The sequence below is a fragment of the Betta splendens genome, chromosome 10 (assembly GCF_900634795.4).
Source record: "Betta splendens chromosome 10, fBetSpl5.4, whole genome shotgun sequence".
In the NCBI taxonomy this organism is placed as follows: Eukaryota; Metazoa; Chordata; class Actinopteri; order Anabantiformes; family Osphronemidae; genus Betta; species Betta splendens.
Window position 1 is genome coordinate 5,145,432 of NC_040890.2, and position 14,829 is coordinate 5,160,260.

General features: G+C 44.0%; 1 protein-coding gene across 3 annotated transcripts in view; it reads left to right on the top strand.

Annotated features, from left to right (window-relative positions):
* The first annotated feature begins 9,054 nt into the window (after positions 1-9,054).
* LOC114864546 (GDNF family receptor alpha-1-like) overlaps positions 9,055-14,829 on the top strand; it is a 31,206-nt gene continuing 25,431 nt past the window's right edge. The window contains exon 1 of one of the 3 annotated variants that reach the window (XM_055512504.1): positions 9,055-9,477. In XM_055512504.1, coding sequence (XP_055368479.1) covers positions 9,438-9,477 — 40 coding nt within the window. In that variant the 5' untranslated portion in view covers positions 9,055-9,437. The remainder of the gene's footprint in view (positions 9,478-14,829) is intronic. The other 2 variants (XM_029165425.2, XM_029165424.2) reach the window with 2 other exon arrangements.

The window sequence follows — 14,829 nt, forward strand, 5'->3', positions numbered from 1 at the left end:
CTTTAATTCAAAATAAAAGCTTATTGTATTACGACTTATAAACAATGTCTTCTTTCAGACACACTGTAAAAATATAATACTTTTGTTAAAAATGTAAAGCACTGATTAAAACAGCTGATGTGACAGCAATAGAAGGTCATACAAAGTAGTATAACAGAGTGCTCTAGTACTCACAACCCTATCAATAAAACAGCTCATTAAGTTCTCACACACTTCTAGAGTTTTTCAGGCAGATTGATTCGGGGACATTTAAGCACAGAGTTTGTTTTAAAGGAACTTTAAGGAAGGACTTTGTGTGCTCACACACTACAAGTGCGCTCTGAACCATCCCCAGTAACGGCTGGGCTGAGAGAGGGGCAGAGCTAAACAGCAGGTAGGTCCAATCACTGCAGCTCAGGTCGTCAGAGCGCAATGCATTCTGGGTGTTTTAGGATATGACCATTTTCAACCACAACACATATTACTTCCGTTTTCCCTGTTCTCTCTAGACATAGACCATCAATGTTAAATGTTGCACATTTTTGCTGATAAAATGTAAAATATTTACAACACATCTTGCTTTTTAGCAGTGAAGTATCGCTTTAAATGAAGCACGAGGGTTTTGACAGTTTGTAACAATAATAATAAAATAACAATAAAAAAGTTAATTCCGGCAACTTACACAGTTTTCTGATAAAAAAGCCAGCTGTCCCTTGACATTTGGAAAGACACTTGTAGCTTGTCTTTTTTTCACTTTGCGCTCAGCACTTCTGCACTCACTCCTGGCAGCACGTGTAGGTCATTTAACCAGGGCTCATATCTAGTTTTAGTAGGTCTTGTTCTCAGCGGAGCCACAGTGTCTATTATGATTTGACAGGTTGAGGTTGATTGGACAATCCCTCGACATCTGAGCCAGAGCACAGAGAACAGTAGGTATTTTTTTGTCAAAAAGTCAGCAAGTCAGTAATAAAATTTTTATTATACCTAGGCGGTCTGTATATAAGACAGAACCCAAGACAAATAAATTGATCTTGAAATAAGGCACTGTTGGTGTGAGCTGTTTACAAGCAAAGCTTTCTCTAAATACTTTGGCTATTTGTCCTCCATGATCAGACTCCTCAACAGTCATCCGTGTTTCTGTTATATAAAAATCCTTTGAGGTACTGTAAAAGATGCCCACAGGAACCAGACAAGAGCCGATCGGATCCAGAGAGTGCCACAAAATAAAGCGGCAATATGCTGCGTCAGTATTTTCAAGAAAAGTGTCAGGTGAGTGAGCCAAATAGACTTTCAGCTCCGCCCTACTGCCGCTGCGCTTTTCCCCAGTGGAAATTGTCACAGTCTCTGGTCCTGTTCCTTGTTTTATTTTGAGTTCCTTACGTTCGGTAGTGTCTGGTTCTAGTCCCTGGTTTTATTTTGAAGTCCTTCCTGTCTGTCATGTTTTGCCATTATTTTGAAAGGACTTCCTGTTCATGTCATGTCACAGCTGTTCCCTGTTTCTACCGGTAATTAGCCACACCTGCATGTCATCATTAATCAGTTCAGTGTATTTAAGCACCACCTCTCACCCTAGCACTTCGCCAGATTGTTTAATTCGTGTTCGTGTGCATTCACCGTCATCCTGCGTGTTTGTTCTTGTCCCGACCCGTGTTTCCGATCTTGTTTTGCCTACCGTTACCGAGCCTTGCCTGATCCCTCCCTGCATTGGCTGCTGAACTTATCTGGTAATTACCCTGCCTGTCTTATGATTACGATTCTGCCTGATCCTGATCGGTACTGCTACTGTATCTCTGCCAACACGATAAACAATTATTTTAGGATTCTTGCGGAGGATTATCGGAGGGTGCCCGACCCGGCGGCCCAGCGAAGCGCCGTGGAGGTGGCGGTGTGGACCTTGGAGGACGAGGACAGCGTGCTAGAACGCCCCAGTGTCCGTCGCCTCTACGAGCGGATGTGTGCGCGTCTCGGAGAGTTAGACACCACACCACACCAGCCCCCATGCCACCCGCTCGGATTACGCCAGCCCTGGGCGCATCTCCGATGCCCCCCAATTCGGCTGACGCCTCTGCTCCTTCTCCCACACCAGGTCAGTCCGCGGTCCCGGTTTCAGTTTCCTTTCCCCAGCCCCGTCTGACCATTGCTACTGCACCAGCCTGCCCAGCTCCAGTTTTGCTCCGCTGGGAGTTATTCCTGCACTCGTGCGGTCCACCGTCTCATGCCCCCGTTCTCGCCACAGAATCACAAACAGTAGCAGCCCAGTCGTGTCCCGCTCAGGTTCTAGCCCAGTCGTGTCCCGCTCAGGTTCTAGCCCAGTCGTGTCCCGCTCAGGTTCCAGCCCAGCCGTGTCCCGTTCAGTTTCCAGCCCAGCCGTGGTCTGCTCAGTTTCCAGCCCCAGTTCAGTCGTGCTCTGCTCAGTTTCCAGCCCCAGTTCAGTCGTGCTCTGCTCAGTTTCCAGCCCTAGTTCAGTCGTGCTCTGCTCAGTTTCCAGCCCTAGTTCAGTCGTGCTCTGCTCAGTTTCCAGCCCCAGTTCAGTCGTGCTCTGCTCAGGCTCCAGCCCCAGTTCAGTCGTGCTCTGCTCAGGCTCCAGCCCCAGTTCAGTCGTGCTCCGCTCAGGCTCCAGCCCCAGTTCAGTCGTGCTCCGCTCAGGCTCCAGCCCCAGTTCAGTCATGCTCCGCTCAGGCTCCAGCCCCAGTTCAGTCGTGCTCCGCTCAGGCTCCAGCCCCAGTTCAGTCGTACTCCGTTTAGGCTCCCGCCCTGTCACATTGTGCTCCAGTCCAATCATGTCACGCTCACGCTCCAGTCTTGCCCCAGCCAGGTGGCACAACACGCCAGTCGAGCCTGGCTCTAGCCCAGTCAGGTTCAGCGTTTGTCCCGTCAAGCTCAAAGGTCGTAAGCAGCCCTGCCGGCTCCAGAGAGGAGACCGCAAGCAGCCCTGCCGGCTCCAGAGAGGAGACCGCAAGTAGCCCTGCCGACCTGGTAGCAGTGACCGTCCCTGTCCCTGTTGGTCCTAGGGAGGCGGTCGTGTTGCCCACCGCTGGTCCAGTAGAGACCAGTCTGGTCCTTGTCGGGCCCGACTGGGTCGTTCCAGCCGCAGTTCCTGTCGCACCCACTGAGGGCGCTGTTCTAATTCCTGTCGGCCCCACCGAGGGCGCCGTTCTAGTTCCTGTTCCTGTCGGCTCCTGTGAGGACGCCGTTCTAGTTCCTGTCGGCTCCTGTGAGGACGCCGTTCTAGTTCCTGTTCCTGTCGGCTCCTGTGAGGACGCCGTTCTAGTTCCTGTCGGCTCCTCGGAGGACGCCGTTCTAGTTCCTGTCGGCTCTTCGGAGGACGCCGTTCGGGGAGCAGCTGTGACATCACTCTCTATGTGGTGATGGTGAAGCCGGTACACAGTATACAGATACACCGGAGAAAGGCGGGGGGCAAAAAGATCTCTGTCCCTCATGTCCAAACAGGGCAAAGTTTTCAAGAGGTATTAAGAGTGTTTTACAATCATACACCAATAGAGAGTTAACTTTCACACTGATAAGTGACAAAACCACCATAAACACAATCAAAGTTTGCAGAGACAGATGGCAGGCCACACACTGGCGCCATCTTGATTGGTCTTACATCACCAACTTCAGCTTCAGTGTGTCTTTGAGACAGACAGCAGGAGTGCAAGAACAAAGTGGTAACGATGAATTTGTCTCATCCTCTGGTTGTAGGGGCCTAAAGGTAATGGCAACACAACAAACAGTAGATAAACCTGATGTGGTTACACTTCATGCTCATCTCTTTTTACCGGACATGGGTGTGGTGCTCTGATGGCAGAGTTGGCACTTACACTGGGGTAAATATAGTCCTTGCACTGGCCTTGCTAGGCAACTAAACATAATATTTGTTATTATCAGCATTTATAAATATAGGCAAATCCATTAAGATAATTGGACAACAATGATTACAAATGATTTCATCCTTTGTGTCTGTGGTTGCTTTTTTTGTACACTGAGCACATTAAACAAACATGCCTACGTTGCTTTAAAGGTTACACTAAATAAGAATATTGACATTGATTGTTTGACTGTATCCAGTGACAACACAAGTAGGTCAAGTTAGATACATCCACTTTAAATTTTTCTATGGAAGGCAAATACAATTAAACCCACCTACACTATGTCACAAGAGAAAAATAATAAATAAACTGGAGACAATTTACTCACAAAGCTCCTAATGATCAATCTACTTGTGGTTCTGGAGTTTCTATCTGTAGAATCGGAGGCAGAGCCTTTAGCTATCAAGTTCTTCTGTGGAATCCGTTCCAGTTCAGGTTACACTTTAAGACGGGGCTCAGAACCTATCTTCTAGTCATAGACACTTGAAGTCACTATGAACAATCTCTTAAGCTGATAAACGTATGCTGGACGTCCTCCACAAACTGAGCTTCTCTACTTTCTATCTATTTATTCATCCACTAACCTGCCACTGGGGTTCTACATGAGACTGACTTATCTCTTTGTCTCCTGTAGTTGTTCTTCTCTCTCTGTCCTCATCTACAGGAACCATCAGACTCAGAGCTGTCCAGTTAGTGATTCAACCGCCTCGTCTGTGTTCTGTTGCTGGTCCAACCTTCCTGTCTGTGTGGTCCTACCGGTTAAGGCAGATGTTTGCCCACATTGATCCTGGTTCTGCTGGCATTTTTTTCCCATTAGATGGAGTTTTTCCTCTCCACTAATGCCAAGTACTTGCTTACTGAGATTTGTTGGGTTTTCTACAGAAGTCACTATGAAGCTGTATTTTAATTTATCACCAAGTTATCTTAAATTATATAATATATAATGCTTTATTATACTATTTACTTTGGGATACCTAATTGTATTGTTTATAATTTTGTACTGTATATGACCAGCCACCCCTGCACATAGTCATATACATATTATGACCCTGGCTCTTATTATTAATAAGAGGGGAATGGAGGGGCTTATAACAGTAGGCATTAGCATTCAGTGATTAGCATGCCCATGAAGAAATAGAATGCACTATAATACATAATTTCTTTAATGATGCAAGAGATCCAAACTATATTCACATTTACATTTGAATCTTGAAATCTACAATACAGTCACGTATAGAGAATGTGTTGTTGTAGAAGATGTGCCGAAAGAAATTTATGATGCCACTACAAACCCTTTGTTGTGGAGTGACAGTGGTGGTTATTAGTTGTGATGTCATAGTGCCGTTCACCATATGCCTCTCCCTGGAGAGAGGAGGCTTTTCACTGATTAGCTGAACAGCTTGTTGCCCAACAGGCCGTGAGGTTAAATGACCTCTGGGGGTGAGCAGAGAGGCTGTAATTTGTTGATGGGATGTAAGTTGTAACACGACCGTGTGAGACAGAAGCGTCTTTAACATGCACTCCCTGATTACACTTAGTGATCTTGTAAATAAGCCTGAAAAGCTGTGAAGGTATTGTCATGGTTTTTGTGCCTGATCTCATGCTCACAATTCAGTGTAAAACCAAACCTTTTCTAATTCTGTTCTCATGCTGTCAGTGAGACTCAGTCATCGTAAAACGAGTATGATACCAATGCTACTTTCATCACCAATTACAGGAATTATGTGTGATGAAATGTAAGCACACATGATCCTATGTGAGTAATGAACATCAACAACAACATATTAGTGCTATTTATGGTTGACCAGTCTTAAAAAGTCTCTTTTCCTCCTCCTCTCCCTTCATTTTTAAAATCACTTAGTCCAGCTGTGTATGAGCAGCAGCCTATCTCTGCTTAATGCACACTCCTTCCTCTGATGGTACAATGCAGCAAAGCTCTGATCGATGAACACTGAACAATACTTACACGTCGTGGGTGAAAGGCTAATGCCTACTGTACATCTAACCAATCTAACATTATGCTCATCATCTCATCAATCAACATAGTTTACTTAGGCTGTGATACCAAATTAAAGACAATACATAACTTAAACAACATAGAACACAACTCAACAATTACAAATAAAATGTAACAGTTATTGACCTGATCTGACTATTTAAAGTCTAGGACTCCACCAGCTCTATCCATGATCCCTAATGCCCCCACTGCTAGCCAGCTAGTTAGCTGGCCAAAGGTGGTTTAAACAAAGTAAGCATCTTGGTTAAAAGCATGTCACAGCTTATTTTGTAAGACACTAGGCATGATGATAATGATGGTAACAACAACAATGAACTGTCAAACCAAAGTGGTGGTAAGGTGACAGGTGAACTGCGGGTATAAACACTAGCAGAGAAAGTGACCACAGGTAAAACTAATTAACAATATAAAACCATTACATGAAGGAGTGACAAAACTGGAAACTGGCCAGAATAAAACAACTTGAGAGTCAATGTTCCAACATTACAATCCTATTACTGAGACTGGCACATTCAGTAGCTCTGGGATTAAAAGAACAGCACTGGATGGTGTAAATCTTATTAAACAGATTCCAGCTTGTTCTTGTTAATGACAAATCTTACATTTGCACAAGGATTAGCTTTGGAGTACCACAGGGTTCTGTGCTAGCTAGTAATTAGATGCAAGTGTGTGTAGATGTGTTAGCATTCTTATTTTCATTCTCGCTACCATATTGTGTGTACCTCTAACTGTCACAGCGATCAAGGTGTGCAAAATAATTTCCCTCTTGGATTCATAAAGTTTTTTGGATCTTGAATTTTGGATCTTCAATACAGTAGGTTTAGTTTCCACTGTAAAAACCTTGAAGTTGACTTTCACCAGGATTTCTCCTTTTACATCATATATTATAGAAAAATGTAGAACATCCTACTTCCATCTGAGAAATATTACTTAAATCAGGATCCTTGGTTCAGCACCTGAGTGATGCTGAACCATGACTCCATCATTAGTTCCCTCCAGGGTATACAACTGTAACTCCCTACTCACAGTTTCTCCAATGACTCTTTAAAATGTTGCAGCCAGAGTCTGATATGTATATATGGGTTTTCTGTAATATTTGAAATATTTCAGTTTTTTCGCCACAGTTTGAAAAATGAATGTTATGGATTCAATAAAGCAAAGTATTTCTTTATCTGGATCCAATTCTTTGCAAAAAGGTAAATTTGCCATAGACTACAAAGACAACAAATAGCAACAGGCTACAATGACAATAAATGAAGCACTGATGCACACTCAGATCAGTGTTTTGTATTTAGTTGGACGTGTTCATATACTTATTTGCAAGTTGTGTTGACCTAATTAGAGCCTTTTGCGAACAAAACCTGACATTTTGACATTGCCATTTAGGCTTGTGTATTAACTGTTTTGAAAATGTGGAGTTTCATTCGATGGCTGCGTCAAAGCAATCAATAAAAACTGTAAATTACTGTGAGTTAACAGTGTGCTATTGTGATTTTACAGCAAATGTACCCAATTTTTCTGTGATACTGTATGACAGTATACTTTTGTAAAATTTTCATATTAAATTGTGATTTCACAGTGAAGGTTTCATAATATTGCTTTGATGTTATTACTAACTAAAACAAAAGTAACTACAGTAAAATACATTTTACTCATTTATTTTGCAGTCATTACACTTATACTTCATAAACACTAATGACAATAGTAATATATCAAACAAAATCAAAATAAAAATAATTTTGAGTAACCCATCAAACCACTGATAAACAGTACAGACTTTCCGACTTATGGATCCGCGCTGCCTTTCTGACCTTGAACCTCCCCCTGAATTAATGCCCAAGATGCACCTGTCAAAACAAGATCAAGAGAAATTTTTTTGGTGAGAAACTAAAGTAATAAGCTATTTTAAAATAACAGGTAACATTACCTTTGGCTAAATTCAAAGCTACAGGAAGCATCTTCATCCATACTGTTTACACACCTCAAACAAATGAGTAAAGTCATGTCAAGACAAGTCCACCATGCCCCAAGGAATAGAACTGTTTAGCAACTTTGTGTAAAAACTGCAGAGTTGTGGCATACATTTAAAGACAATTCTGGTGCTTATGAGTCTGTTTAAAAAAAGGGGGCTCAAAATAAAGTGACCGCCAGTAACATTAAATTTGAACTAAACAAGGAAAAACTAACAGTACAGGTCACTTGGCGTTACCAGTGTAAGAGAAAAAAAAACAAGTTAATGTCAAAACGTGCCAACTCAGGTTAGCAAAACAGTCAGATAATATGTGCCTAAATGGAGTTAGCAACAATATTGAACTCTCTGACGTTTATGGAACTAGTCTGTTTAATAACAAGCAACCTCAAACCTAAAGCCAGTTACGTAGTTAAGTTCAGGATCTGGACACAACGCCATATCGCCCAATGTTACTTCAGTAACTAATACACATTCACGTCAAATGAAAAGTGAAAAAGTAAAAAAATAGCTTGTAAACTAAACTAAACTTGTATAACTTACACTTATAACCGAGTGCCATACAGCAGAGTGAGCCAAAAAAATTGTCAATCAACAATTCAACCAATCATTCCAAATCCAAATATATAGCAACGTCCTGTGTAAAAGCCTTGTCTGTTGTGATTTCATAGTAAAATTCTAAATACAGTATTATACTGCTTAATTCCACAATTAAATTCTGTAAAATGGCAATATTGTAATTTATTGTAAAATATCACTGTTAAATATTGAAAAACCTTGGTAATATTAATACTGTGTACTTCTCCTCAGATGATCATTGATCCTTGATTAATGGGCCACTGCTCTACTTCAACCACTTCTACTTGTGGTCGATCATTTGTTCTCTTGTGTAGGTTTTTTTTTGCTGTGGTAGTATTTGGTTACCACATTGTTTGTGTCAAATGGATAAGGAAACTACAGTAAACTAAAATATATCACCATATTTCGTCCATGTTCTGTGTGTGCGCGCGCGCGATACAGACGTCTTTTTACGCGCTAGGAAGTTAGAAAGGTGTGATTAAATGGAAGAATAGACAAAAACACAAAATGAGATTTGCTTTCTAGTCAAAGTAAAAGCTGCGTCGTGCTGAAGTGTCCCTCCAAGCGGAGCTGCTGTTTGGGGGGAGGGAGGGGGGGGGGGGGGGGGGGGTGTCTCCCGTTAATAACCCCAGCCCCCTCTGTCTGTCAGCATCATGATCGCAGGACGTGCCGGGACCCTTTCACTAACGGAGCCGCGTCGTGGTGACTCCCGCTCGGTGACGCTTGATGTTCGCGGAGCTGGAGCCGCGACCACAGACACACGGGGGCTGCTTCTCTCAGATACTCATCTCCTGCTTCCATCAGGGGACTTGAAACTTGAGGGACTTTACCGCCGGTAGGCAGAGAACAAAAGGCGGACGACCGGACGGGCCAGTGTCGGCTCTGAATGTAGCGGGCAGGACCGTCTGTCTGCGGGCGGGCGCACAGCGCAGCTGCAGCAGCTGGAGCAGCCGAGGACGCACCAAGTCCTGTCCCACGTCCCCGTGTTGTCACCCCCACCCCCCCGTCACCCGAGCGGTCGAACATGATCCTGCTTGGGACCGTGCTCGTTCTCTTCTTCTCAGGTACGTGCAGAAATGATATTCTTTACACAAGCACAGAAAATGTCCAGTGTTGATTCTTTGACCCGCAACTTCCAATGTAACGAGTTCGGGGGGGGGGGGGGGGGGTGAAAAAGCTCAGTAGTCCACACTTTCGGTTAAAAGACACGAAGGACGGATAATCTCACTTTCTGTTCAGTTTCCTGAGCCCACGCGGCCGTCTTTACGCTCGTTGGGTCAGATTCACGCTCCCTGGAGCTCCCTGACATTTTTCACAACTTTTTAACAGGCTACTTAGTTTTGTAGTATCAGAGTACATCAGGGACGGTGACAATGTATTAAAGCTCTGACTGCGTGTTTGTGTAGTTCACTGCAGGCTATGCCCTGCAGCTCCGCATTGATAACCACAAACTTGTCTTACAGTAGGTTTTAATTTTACAGTATTAAGTATTTTAATGTGATTTTGTCAAATTTCTAAAAAGTAAAAAACAGAAAACCATAGTGGTGTCATTTGCATTAGGACAGATAAACATAAGGCAGCAGATTTAAAATTGTCTCCTCAGCTTCACTGATTTAACACAAAAGGTCTTTAGCCGCTTCATTTCACATGGGCTCAAGCATAAAGGATTCAGGCATGAAATGCAGTTATTATCATCTGCATGGACAGACTCACTAAATTTCTGTACAATTTATACATGTCACAGACCAGATTCACGGTGTCAGAGACGATCTTGTGTTTTTTAACTCAGTCCACACTGGACTTAAACGCCTTCCTCTTGCCTTAAGCAGTGTGGTTTGAACTGATACTCTGAAGTAGCGTCATCATCACCAAGGAGTGCAACAAAGGCTGCCATGCGTCACTTTATCCGAGTAACTTCTGAAACACAGGGACTGAGTCTGACATGTGATTGCTCCTCTGGAACAAACGCACTTCCTCTTGGGTGTGGGCGCTGCTTGGTCCTGAGGACAACATTCATTCTAATCTTGTTTTTCCTTTGTGAGAAGACAAAAGGCGTCTACTGCACCATCAAAACTGACCGTCACCTCAGGGCACTGCATGTGCTTTGTCATACGTTACTGCATATATTACAGGGAGCGTGTGGCTTCGATTACTGGAGCCACTGGTCATGTTCCTGAACCACCTGCATCCTGATCCATCAGCATCTGTTACTGTGAAGCGAACACTCGGTTAAGTCTAAAACATTTCTTGTCACATACAATAAAAAGATTATGCAAATCCCCAGAGAACAGCAGTAGAAAGAAAAGTTGTCCTCATTTTAATTATGTAGGTTCATGAAATACATGAATCACTAGTAGTGCTTTAACAAGACCCAGTCTAAAGACACAAGTTATAATAATATTTATTTATTTTTTATTAGAATATTAATTATTAGGCCTTTAATTTTAACTTTAACACAGAGCTTTTAGCTTTTACCTTTTATTTTTCATGTAAGGTGCCACCTCTCATCTTTAGCTTCACTATGTGTTTGTCATCCTTTGTGTGAGCTCTGTTTTACACCATGTCCTGCCGTGTTCATTAGCCATGTTAATGATTGTCCAGCTTGTCAGCACGCTGTAATTGTGAGTGACAGTTTGTCTCCCAGCCTCAGGCTCACCTGCTCCCCTCACCGCCGCTCTCTTCCTAAAGGCTGTCAGGTCATGTCTGATTTTCTTTTTTTTTTTAATCTCAATCTAAATTCCCCCTTGGATTCAGTGGCGCGTCACAATAAATTGTTCAAGTCGTTCAATGAGGAAGTGCAGTGAACCGTCTCCAGTGTGCAAACACATCAGAAGCAGCAGCGGCTGACATCGGTGCGCAGGCAGGTGTGTGTGTGTGTGTGTGTGTGTGTGTGTGTGTGTGTGTGTGTGTGTGTGTGTGTGTGTGTGTGTGTGTGTGTGTGTGTGTGTGTGTGTCAGGGCTAGACGTTCCTCGTACTGTAGGTCTAGGCCTGTATTGATACCGGTCCCCTGGGAGTGAAGCCGCCCTAAGGGCATATTGGCTGTTTTGAACAGTTTTCTCTTTATGGGCTTGAACTTGTTTTGCAGACTTTTTTCCAGTTAATGTAAATCAAGTCCAGTCACTACAAACGTCATATTGAACAGAGGCTCACGCGCCTCATCACACAGATGTCTGAACAGTTAGAGTGTCTTTAACTTCTGATCCAGTGTCCAGGTTGTTCACTGTGCTTTACCCTGATTGCTGTTCACATTGTCTCTAAAGTCTACATGAGGTAATCTGATATCACTATGACATCGTGCCGAGAGGTGGTACGCTGCAGTTGTGTTGGTGCTGTAGTGCGCACAGCCCCTAGGCTGCTAGCAGGTGGAGGTGGTGCTGCTTCTCTGGTCGTCTGGTGGAAGCTGCAAAAGCAGTGTGGATTTTAAGGTTGCGATGTTACAGCAATCGTGACACAGCATCCGTGTGTGGTAGAGCTCACATCAGTCCCCAGGACAGAAGCCTGTACTCCACCAACTTCCTGCCACTTTAATACTCATGCTCATAGTCATTGCTTTGAATTGTCTTGTGTTGCATTTCTCCTGTCAAAGACCAGTCATCAGAACACTAAAATCGTCCAAAATAGGAACACACACTCACACACAATTCTGGTGTGAGTTTTTTTAAAGTGCAGGCTATGTCACTATGCTTCCTACCTATTACTGATGGTTCCACTGCACTGCAGGGGTGTTTGCCTCCTTCCATAGGAGAGAGAGGGAAACTGTCTTATCTTTATCGATCTCCAGTGACAGACGATGACGTCTCTGAAGAGCAATGAGGCCAGAGAAATGAGCGTCATAAACCTGCTTTGCTGATAAGAGTAAAAAAAAAAGCTGCTCAGAATAGCAAGAGTGATCATGTAGGGTTAAGGGGGGAGGGGGGGTATGAGGTGAGACGTGACACAATCCAGCTTCCTTCTCCTGTCACACAAACATGAGCAACTTACCTGCATCCATCTGATCTGTGTGTGTGTGTGTGTGTGTGTGTGTGTGTGTGTGTGTGTGTGTGTGTGTGTGTGTGTGTGTGTGTGTGTGTGTGTGTGTGTGCGTGTGCGTGTGCGTGTGCGTGTGTGTGTGTGTGTGTGTGTGTGTGTGTGTGTGCTCTGTGTGTTTTGTTGATAACTGGGATTTGGAACTCAAACATAGACGCAGCAGATGGTGTGTTGGCTTCGTCTTCCTCAGTTCTGCTGTGTGTGAACAAGCTTTTCTCTCAGAGCTGTGTCCTTATCCAAACTCAGTATGGGACACGAGTCAGTGGTCCCTGAAGGGGCCTCTGCTCTCTGTGGTCAGAGCCTGGACTGATCCCAGGTCAGCTGTGGCCTGACCTCAGAGCCATCTGCTATCATGATGACAGATGTGTCAGGGCCTGGACCCACAATCCCCAGTTAGTCTTTGCGACAGCCTTTCCTTGTTGGTAGGAGGTTCCCTGCCAGACATTTAGTGAACGTCTTCAAATCCAACAATCGTGTGCTGATCTCCTGCTTCTCTAACTGAGGATCTAGGAAGCACAGGAAGTAGAGAGGTTGTAGTTGTGGGAGGAAAGCAGTGGTTCTCAGCAAAGAAGGTTGAGCCAGTACTTCTACTTTATCTTTCGCCTGTCTCGGTCTAGTCCTCTCAGATCATACACCTAGACTCCATATGCAGTAAATGAGGACTTACTGGTTCCCATAACTTTTGCTCTGGTTGTCTTGTTTTTTTGTTTGTTTTGTTTTTCTTTTTGTTCTGGCTTTTAACTTATCAGTGTTCTAGTTGTCCTAATTAATCATAAATCTGGTGCTTTATAAATAAAGTTAAAGTTGAAGTGACTGTGTTCGGTTTATTAGTTTTGTGGCTGGTCAGCTATATTATAACAGTATAAAAGTTCGACTCGCAGAGCTGTCTCTCACGTTGGTCACACAGGTTTTGGTCTTTCATGGGTCACAGTCCAGATTGTTTTAAAATGACTGTGTGACAATGACACAAATATATTTGAACTTCTGTGTTGTCTGTTGTCATTTAGCTATATGATGGTGGCCTAGCATGGTCAAGGTTTGGTCAGAGGGACTGGGTTCACCATTACATTGTAAATCCAGTGTTACAATTCTATCGCCAACACACAGCGGTGCCTTAGAAGCACCCTGACACCAGGCGAGCATAGAAAGGAGGAGGCATTCCATTCATGGTGGGACCTATACAACCCTTTATATGTGATCTGAATCACATCAACGACAGCTTGTCTGTCCACTCTAGGTAATATTGAGGATCTGTGGAACGAGATGAGACATCAACAGGTGACACACTGACCTTTGCAAAAACCAATGCTTCCTTTGAGGGGAGCACAGCTCGGCTCATGTTGTTGATGCAAACGGCTCCACATACTCCTTCTCTCACATTATTATTAGATTAGTTGACCTGTCCCATTGCCCCAGAACTAATTCTACCAATATGATGGAATTTTGGCTCTGTTAAAAGGTCACTCACGTTCCAGTTATTGGCTCACATCATCAGCCTTTAAGCAGGAAGTCGTGCAGTGATGCCCTGACTGTATGTTGGTCTCTGTTCCAGCCAGTCTTTCTGACTTCAGCAAACAGGCCTGAATGGTTCCTGCTACACTGATACTGGTTTACTGGGATATTGTGGTTTCGGAGTCGCTGCGTTCTCCCCTGAGGACCTGACCTCAACTCACTCTATCTACAGCTGAAGTCGTTTCACTGTTATGTTTGTCTAAGTTAAGTCATTTATTCATCAAATATGATTTTTTTTCTTATATATATATATATATATATATATATATATATATATATATATATATATATGAAAGCTCCTCACCATGCATGGAGGGTTCCACCCCAAATCCAACACCCTGAGACTGTACGCTAGCCGCAAGGAAGGAGGCCGAGGACTAGTGAGCGTGAGAGCCACTATCCAGGATGAAACATCCAAGATCCATAAGTACATCAAGGATAAGGCCCCGACAGATGACGTGCTGAGTGAATGTCTCAGGCAGTGGAGAACAGAGGATGAGATGCTGGAAGAGGGACCATCATGGGAGGACAAGCCCTTGCACGGGATGTACCACCGGAACATAACTGAAGTGGCTGATCTCAACAAATCCTACCAATGGCTTGAAAGGGCTGGGCTGAAGGACAGCACAGAGGCACTCATCCTGGCTGCACAGGAGCAGGCCCTGAGCACCAGAGCCATAGAGGCCCAGATCTACCACACCAGACAAGACCCAAGGTGTAGACTGTGCAAAGAGGCCCCAGAGACGGTCCAGCACATAACTGCAGGGTGTAAGATGCTGGCAGGCAAAGCATACATGGAACGCCAAAACCAAGTGGCTGGCATAGTATACAGGAACATCTGCGCGGAGTATGGACTGGAAACCCCAAGGTCAAAGTG